At 43.0% G+C, this 9,633-nt stretch overlaps 1 protein-coding gene across 4 annotated transcripts in view; it reads left to right on the plus strand.

Annotated features, from left to right (window-relative positions):
• Nucleotides 1-9,314, plus strand: part of FBXL7 (F-box and leucine rich repeat protein 7) — a 441,392-nt gene extending 432,078 nt beyond the window's left edge. For all 4 annotated transcript variants that reach the window (XM_008262077.4, XM_070056603.1, XM_070056604.1 and 1 more), the window contains one exon: nt 5,989-9,314. In XM_008262077.4, coding sequence (XP_008260299.2) covers nt 5,989-6,725 — 737 coding nt within the window. In that variant the 3' untranslated portion in view covers nt 6,726-9,314. The remainder of the gene's footprint in view (nt 1-5,988) is intronic.
• Nucleotides 9,315-9,633: the final 319 nt, after the last annotated feature.

The raw sequence follows: 9,633 nt of genomic DNA on the forward strand, positions 1-9,633 counted from the left end.
CCAGGGGGACTCTGAGTTATTTGTGTCCTCTTTTTGGAGTCATTTTGAAATTCAGAAATCTAGAAGGCACTTTTGGTATTTGGAATGGAAATTCTGAGGCTGCAAGCCTGAGTAATCTCACTTGACTCCTTGACTGGCCATTACTAAGCCTCTATATCAACTTAATGAGTTTGCAGATTCAAATGTATTTGTGTAGTATATCTCTCAGCCACCCTGTGATCTGTATACACAGAGACTGAAACAAGGGGACTCTGTAGCTTGTCCACAGATCACAGAATCCCAGATTCAGGTAAATGGATTTGAGAGACTCCTCAGTTCATAGGATTTGTCATGAGCACCTCCTACCAGCACCCTCTAATTCTAAGGGAGTGAGAAGTGTTATGCTGATACCACTAGAGGCCAGAGGACTACCAAAGTTGCTTTCACTCTCCTTGCTCTCCTTTGTTTCACTACTGGTCCCTGATAGAAGCTACCTCCTCAGTGGTAGTAAACTTGACTTTCGAAGACTCATCACTGGCTTGGAACTTAATTTTACCAGAGGGCAGGAATGTGCCTATCCCACCTCAGCAATGAGGAATACACCTAAGTTGAAAGCTGTCTGTTCAAGTCATTGAAAATCACTACAACTAGCTGTATGCAGTCTTTTATCATTATCACAAATTACCTTTTATTAATAGTGTTTTTAATCATCAATGGGATACATTGAAACTAAACAACTTTCAAAATATAAAATAGTATAGTTGCTTTTAACGAAATAGCTTCAAACAGATCCTCTCCAACTAGAGATCTAGGAGTCAACCTTGCTTTCATGCCTCAGATTTTGTACCCAACCATGCGAATTCTGTCCTGGTGATTCTTCTTCCCCATCACCTTGACCCCATCCTCTCCCTTCTTCACAAGCCATTCTCTTCAGAGCCACCTCAAACCACTTCCTCAGGAATTTTTCCAAACCACAAATCTTAACCTTCACTTTCCCATGTAGGATCTCCATTTGCTCCCCATGTCCTACAGGAAAAATTCAAGTTCTCAGCAGAGCACACAGCCCCTTATAATATGACCTTTCCAAGCTCAAAGCTCATCCCTTTGCTGTGTGTACTTGATGCTCCTTTTTATGGAACCGTCTGCATCTACCCATACACATCACATATGTGTATGCAGTGATGTGTGGGTGCCTCTGTGGCTTGTATGCCACTCCCTCTTTTATCTTTGACCATCCCAACAACTCTTTGAACAGATGTCTCACCACCCAAATCCTGGATATAGTTTTCCTACCTCACTCCTGGTGAGCTAAGTGGATCTGCCTTATGACTGCACAGGTGGAGCATCACTGGAGTTTGTAATTGGATACTTGTCTATTTCCAAATTCCTTTCTCTCAGCCCATTATAAGTTTTATATGGGAATATCTTATTTTTATGCTTGTTTTTTAGGAGAAATTTCATTTTTAATTTTCATTTGTTTTCATTTTATTTGAAAGCTAGAGAATCAAACAGAGACATTTCAACTGCTGGTTCAATCCCTAAATGCCCACAACAACCAGAGCTGAACCCTGCCAAAGCCAGAAGGCTGGAACTCCATCTGGGTCTTTTCCTGGGTTGAAGCGGTATAGCCGGGACTGGAAACAGGCACTCCAACATGGCAGCAAGTGTCCAAATTGGTAATATAACCAATGTGCTAAATGCCTGCCCCATATTTTTGAATTTTGATATTATAATTAAGTGAAAACAGGAGGGTCAAAGCCATTATAAGTGACCATCATGGCCTCTGAAGTTTCCCTCAAAGTTATCATTGGCTGATATTCTAAGCCAGCATTTAGTAAGCTGAAATGCAATATTTAAATTCCCTCGCTAGTAAAAATGAGGTGGCTGGAAGGATTAACTGAGTTAATACATTAAGTCATCACATGCATACCCTGCTGAGAACCATGTGGTAAGCACTCAATCAAGCCCAGCTGTTGTTGCTGTATCATCATGGTTACTAACAGGCTTGCAAGCCAGTAGTTGTTCTTTATGCCCTTGGCCACTGTACACTCCACAGGTATGACTCCAGCAATGAATGGATGTGGTACTGAGGAACAGGTCTGTGAACGCTGAATGAAATCTGAAATTAACTGAAGAAACCCCACAGATTGTGTTCTGCCTTCTACTGACCATCTCCCATTGAATAATACTCATCTGCTTTATCATACATGTTAACACAGGTCCAGGATCTGATCCCAACAGAACATTCTTGTCTTAGTTTCCATCAAATCCTTTCAGACACCCTAAGTTCCACCCCATGGGCACTTGCCACCCCCCATGGACTTTCTCCATATTTTTTCCTTTCAGGTTTGTCTCAATAATATCTCATTACTTGGGCTCCACCTACATGTATCCTTATTCTTTTCATTCCACATATACATATGCAATTTTTTGTCCCTTTTAAGGATCCCCTTGGAAATCACACAGAGGAATCTGAAATGAGGCACTTCAAAGACTTCCAAGTCTCCAGTGAGGCCACTACTGCTTGCACACTCACTGCAATTACCCTCTCTGTCTAGTTCATCATCCGAGCCATTCCTTAAGCTCCTCTCCTATAATTAAAGCGTCAGCTACAAGTGAAGAAATGTATCTCCATTCTTGGTGTGCAGGTCAGCTAATTTCACTGAATCAGCAATGTCTCATCTATGAAAAATGAAGGATAGAGGTGGGTGTTTGGCTGAGTGGTTAAGAAACCAGTTGGAAGGCTGGGTGATGCAATGCAGTGTGTAAAGCCACCACTTGGAAAACTCCCATCCCATAGCATGGCTACTCATATTCTGATCCAGCTCTCTGCTAATGCTCCTGGGATTCAACAGATGTATCTCAAGTACTTGAGTGACACCTCAAGTGCTTGAGTTCCTGCCACCCATGTGGGAGACACTGATGGAGTTCCTGGCTCCTGGCTTCACCCTAGAGCCTCAGCTGTTGTGGGCATTTGGAGAGTGAACCAACAAATGGAGGATATTTCCCTCTCTCTCTCTTTCTGCCATTTAAAGAAAGAAAGAAAGCAATTTTGTTTCTAAAAGATGCCAGTTAGATGCCCTCATCCCATAGTAGAGTGCCTGTGTTCAATACCTGGCCCCACTCCTGACTCCAGCTTCCTGCTAATGCGCACACCCTGGTGATAGTTGAAGTCATTTGCTTTCCTGACACCAATGTGGACAATCTGGATTGAGTTCCTTGTTCCTAGCTTCGGCACCAGCTGTGGGCCTCAGAAGGTATTTGGGGGATAAACCTTAAGATAGAATCCCCTTCTCTCTCTCTGCCCCTCAATATGTACATACTTATATTAAATGGGGATTAAATTGGATGATTTCTAGTAGTCTATGTCTGTAATGTCTAAAATAATACAAGGTTATCAAAATGATTTGCTGAATCTGTGCTAAAGAAATATTTCATTCAATTTGTAACTCAATGTCAAAGCCAAGGCTTAAATTTCCTTACACCAAATACAATATCTTTCATGGCATGCAAGGGATTTTGCTATATATTAAATAATAAACAGATAAAAGTAACTCAATCCAGGAGTTGAGAATCAAAAGCTATCATATGAGCTGGTAACAAAGTACCTTCATGTACATCATAGACTGCTACTATAGTATATAAAGTCAGGATAGGCAAGATTATAGTCAGCCTAGAAAAAAGACCCAAAGCAAATGAAGATTTCAAAACTAAACTTGAGGGGTACAAGCCGTGTTTTACAAAATCATGGAGCCTACCTTTTGCAGTGTGACCAACCCCCAATAAGTTGCATCTCTTTCCCTGAATCATAGTGCATGCTTCACTCCTTCCTAAAATTCTTTGCCTTGGTAGCGTGTGCCTTTTGAGCCTTATTATTCCCAAAACTGAGTTTTATAAGTTCTTTGGGCCACTGCCAGGAGATTGGAGGAAAGTCTCCCGTTGCACTATTGTGCAGCTGCTCAGAAGCCTAGGGTATTGAACTGAATGGCCATGGTACAGAGGTGTTTGAAGTGAGGCACTTGGCTTTAGAACAGCCAGAGGATTCAAGACAAACAGAGAGAAAATGAGAAATAGACACACAATCTATATAATGGGATATATATATATTTCATTCCACTACATATTGTATAATATAGGTGTATTATGTATAATATGTTTATATAATATGTTTATAATACACACATGTATTATAATTGTTTATAGAATACATAGACAATATATATATTTAAATACTATAAAAATACTGCACATATAAATAAATACACACTGCACCAAAAAATGCAATGAAATGTTTCACATGTTATATATAATATAATATAGATAAATTATGTATAATACACAGTAGAGATAAAGTTTATTAATACATATATTTTTAGGAGATTAGAAACTATGTTTTAGAGAGAGACATATCAAGGTATCTTCCTGATCATTAATATCTTTGCCTATAAAATGGATTGTTTTAAGAATCAGGTAAGAAGTTGTTTATAAAAGTATTTGTAAGCTTCATAATTCAAGAGATAAAAATATTAGAATTAACTATAAAATAGCTGTTTTTCAAATGGCAGTATTTCATTCTATGTCAAAGTCTTGAAGAATTTAAATGGTAGAACTGAATATCCCATGTTGCCTTCCCGTGGAAGGCTGTCAACCTCTGTAAGTCACCCATTCATTCCACAGACATTCTGTGAGCACCACCTAGCACAGACACAGCAATGAACAGCCCAAAGTCCTATTGCTCAAGAATTTATATTCCAGAGTGAACAGCAAATAGATAAGTGAGCAAATACATATGCAATGCCACTGAGTGATAAAGAGGGCTGAGAACAAACAAGAGATGGGACTGGAGATTCTAGTATTCTGTATAAATACAAGGTAGTCAGGGAAGAGGTGCTTGGCAAACGGACATTGGTGTTGGAACTAAGAAAGTGAGTTGAACCCAGGGGCTCTATGGAGAACGTCTTTCCAGTGCTCTGAAGCCAGAGACCCCTCGAGGAGTCTAGAAGAGAGGAAGGAGCCATAGGGGTTGGAAGAGTGGCATAGGAGATGAGGGCAGAGAGCACAGGGGTGCAGTTCATCACTGAAGGCCTCATTAGATTCTAGATGTTACATTTGGTGAGACAGATGCCACCAAAGGCATGGTGACAAGATTTGAGTTCCATTTTCTAAGACCCCTGTGGCAGATGTGTTCAAAATGAACCACAGGGCAGAGACCAGTTGATGAGATAGTGCAACAATCCCAGGGACACTGATGGTCTTCCTTGGCCAAGAAGAGGTGAATTGAATTCACATATAATTAGACTAACAGCCACATGCAATTCTTGTAGAGTTTTCAAAGTGCATTCATCGCTATGATCTCTCTGCATCCTCATGTATGTCTGCAGTGGAGGCTTATCAACTATTCATCTCCAGGAGGCAAGTCTTGAGATGCAGAAAAATTAAGCCCCCTGTCTGAGGCCATAAAAAGTATACTGGAACTCAGCATGACTCCCAAATCAGAGTTCTTTCTGTGAAACCAAGGCCGTGCCCACCCTTTCTCTCTCATATCTCAGATCTGTGGATCAAGGAGCCACTAGATCATTGCAGAGTGGGAATGAAACTTTTGAGTTTCTGGACATTTCAGGGCCAAGGCACGAATTTTGCATGCATAGTCTCATTTCTTCTTCATAGTTACCTTGCAAGAAACATGCTCATTCCCATTCTGAAACAAAGAACTTCTCAGAAAGATTGATTTGCCCCACGTTATGTAAGTAATGATAGATCAAGAATTGGAACCTTGATCTTTCTTATTATAGAGCTTGTGAATCCCCTTAAACCAAACAAGCCAAATGGTTAAATAAAGAAATGAACATGGGGGAACTCACTGCTGATTTTCCTTTATGTAGGGGCCAAGACAGACGGTCCAGAGTTGGTACCCAGACTTGGGGGGAGGAATACGAAAGAGTCCTGGCATCCCAGGGCGTCCCCATTCTCTCAAGCTGCTCTGAGCATGTGTTCCATCTCTTTGCATAGGGTGCTCCAAGGTGACCTGCATCAGCTTGACTCGGGAGGCCTCCATTAAACTGTCCCCCTTGCATGGCAAACAGATATCCATTCGCTACCTGGACATGACGGACTGCTTCGTGCTGGAGGACGAAGGCCTGCACACCATCGCTGCGCACTGCACGCAGCTGACCCACCTATACCTGCGCCGCTGCGTCCGCCTCACGGACGAGGGCCTCCGCTACCTGGTGATCTACTGCACCTCCATCAAGGAGCTGAGCGTCAGCGACTGCCGCTTCGTCAGCGACTTTGGCCTGCGGGAGATCGCCAAGCTGGAGTCCCGCCTGCGGTACCTCAGCATCGCCCACTGCGGCCGCATCACCGACGTGGGCATCCGCTATGTGGCCAAGTACTGCAGCAAATTGCGCTACCTCAACGCGAGGGGCTGCGAGGGCATCACGGACCACGGCGTGGAGTACCTCGCCAAGAACTGCACAAAACTCAAGTCTTTGGACATCGGCAAATGCCCTTTGGTCTCCGACACGGGCCTGGAGTGCCTGGCCCTGAACTGCTTCAACCTCAAGCGGCTCAGCCTCAAGTCCTGCGAGAGCATCACCGGCCAGGGCTTGCAGATCGTGGCCGCCAACTGCTTTGACCTCCAGATGCTCAACGTCCAGGACTGCGAGGTGTCCGTGGAGGCCCTGCGGTTTGTCAAACGCCACTGCAAGCGCTGTGTCATCGAGCACACCAACCCTGCCTTTTTCTGAAGGGACAGCTTTCTTGCGTTGTTCTCACACAAACGGGAACCCATCAAAATGTTTGTTAAAAGCAGCCTATGTAAGCACCAACACCCACTTATAACGGCTCTTTCTTCCAGGAAGGTTCTTAGGAATCTGGCTTTTGTGTCTCCTAATTTCTCTTGGGCATCAGAGGTCAAAAAGAAAAGAAAAAGAAAAACCTGGGTGGGGAGACAAATTTTAGTTACAGCAAACAGTGTTTTGGGTCAGATTGATTGTAGGAAGTGTCTCTTGTCATCGAAGATGTACCTTAGCAGGCCAACTACAGTGTCTTCAGAAGTGCACCTTACTCATTGTCCCCCACCAACTCCCAAAATTCCACATTCCCTCTCTGTCACTCCCCACCCCTCCCTTCCAACAGCAGCACAACAGGTGCGCCTGATTTCCTCATTAAATAGCTTGATTGGCCTAAACCACACCGTTTAATCTCACACCAGGAAAATTTGGGATAAAGAAATGCCATAGCATGTGGCATTTGCAAAGCACTTTCCAAACCTTTGTCAAAGGCCCACTGTTCCAAGAAGCACGGTAGAAACATAGACCTACCTTCTTCTCCCAGCTCAGCTGCTAACAGGCTGTGCAAACTTGGCCAAAGCACTTCAGCTTTCTGTGCTTCTGGCATTGAACTTCAGATCAACTAGATGGAGGATTAGCTCATGTCCATTTCAGAACCCATGGAACAGAGGTGGTTGTAAACAGAAGCACCATGATGTGCAGCACACAAACAAGCTTCCTTTTTCAAGAGGTGATTCTCCTGAAAAGGTGGCAGGGGCTCTGAGGAGACTGCAGTACCAATGTCCTTTCACAAAGCTTCCTGCAGGTCCTTCTGCTTCCATCTGAGCCTCCCATGCCCCTGGGAAGTTTCATGGCTGAGCCTATCCCACATTTTCTCATCTGTGCTCCATAGCATGGTTTCTGTGCACAACAGTTTCAGAATCATCTTAGCAAGGCCAGAATGTCTAACCGCCACAAAACCCAGATCTCCCCGTCAATTTGATTTTCTCTGAGTATTTTCAAATAGAAGAAAAGACCCTTAAAATTTTTAATCAACAAGGGAGGCCCAAGGGAACACATGTCCTCCAAAGTTTTTCTAATCTCTCGAAGTACACATGTGGCAGGCATCAGGCACATCTGCCCTGCAGCTGGTCCCAGAGACTCCTTCATTCATTGTCATTCAGATTGCATTTCCACTTTTCTCATCCATTTATTTCTTTATGCATCCAAATTTCAAATCTGTTGGGGTTAAATCCAGATTTGAAGCCTACCGGGGTTAAATTTTTGTTTAATTGTGCAAATTGCCACCTTGTGTGCCTCCCCCACAGCTGTCTGCAAGTTTCCCATCAAAGAATGCCAAGCAGATTTATTTCCAGGTGTAAGTGATGCTCACTCAGAAATGCCAAATGGAAGTGACAACACATTAATAAGGCTGAGATGCCAGTCCAGCAACCAAGCCCTTGAAATAGAACATGAAAATCATTACAAAATACAAATGTTAAGTGGATGGAATTTTAAATGAACCTATTTGGATAGAGAGCTCTTACTAGTCTCATTTGTATGAAATCGGGTGGCCAGAATAAATTCCATTGCTAGTCTTTACAAAATTCAGTTGTCTTGTCTTAGGAAACACATGACTTTTTTCAAATTATTCTCCAGCCATGCCCCCTCCCTCCTTAACAGTTCCCCTAACCCAGCCCAAAACCTCTGTATCTCCAAGACAAGTGTATCCGATTTGTTTCAGACCAAGCAAACACTGTTCGACAACTGCACTCCCACTGTAGGCTCCTGTGCACGCTGTCCTCTGTTGGAAAGGAGGAATTAGAGTGATGATGTGGCATCTGGCCTGGAGGTTTCTTTCATCCATCATGTAAAAACCACAGACTCCTGTCCACTCAACTTCACCATCAGCTTAGATGTGCAATCAAAACTCTGCCATGGAGAAAACCAGTTTGGCTAGGGATAGGATCTAGTGATAGCCACAGAGCTTAGAACCATGAAGGAAGCTGAAGGCAGCATTCCTCTGCTCTGTGACTGGTGATCCTATTGGAAGTTTCAGAATGTGAGAATCACAAAGGACTGTCCTCAGCCCCCAGCACTAGGACATCCAAGTGAGCCACTTGAATGCTCCCAGAAGACATGCGATGGCTCCCTGAACCATTCTGAATATCTTTATTGCCACCACCTGATCACATCACCGAAGCAGTCTTCCAACTATGAGACTAGGCAGATTTTTCACACTGATTGCTCAGCAGATATTGTCTTTCCAACTTTCTCCATTGTTTCCCTGCCCCTCCACTCTCCTCTTCATCCATTCTGCTCTTCCTTGGGGTGTGAATCTGTGACAGAGGTTATTGGGAAACAGCTCAGCAGAATTTTAGAGACCAAGAAAAAAAAAAGCCTCACTAGGAAATGTATCTGTTTTAAAACATTTGCTTCCTTCCTGGCTCTGCTAAATTGAATGCTCATCGTTTTTGTAATTCTAATGTGCAAATCACTGCGTGCTGTATGACTCTAGAAAGCCTTAATTTACTACCACCAAGAAATAAAGCAATATGTTGGTAATCAGGCTCAGCTTCATTTTTCAAACCCTTGCCAGAGGAGAGTGGTGTTCATGGAGGAACATTCAAAAGAGAGCAGGAAACTTGCTATACATTACAAGATGGAGCAGGCAGGGTCACTGCCACTGTGTCCCTTTTAAAGTGGTATCCATGGTTTTGTCATCTGCCTTGGACCAATGACCTTGGCTTAAAATTGTCAGATAAGTAAAAAAAAAAAAAAAAAAAAAAAAAGGCAAAAATACAATCACAGTATAGTTAAGGCCTTCAAAGCCTTAACCCAAACTCTTGGTGTCAGGTGCATTTTGAAATTCATCATTTTGCAT

Source organism: Oryctolagus cuniculus, chromosome 14, assembly GCF_964237555.1.
Source record: "Oryctolagus cuniculus chromosome 14, mOryCun1.1, whole genome shotgun sequence".
NCBI lineage: Eukaryota > Metazoa > Chordata > Mammalia > Lagomorpha > Leporidae > Oryctolagus > Oryctolagus cuniculus.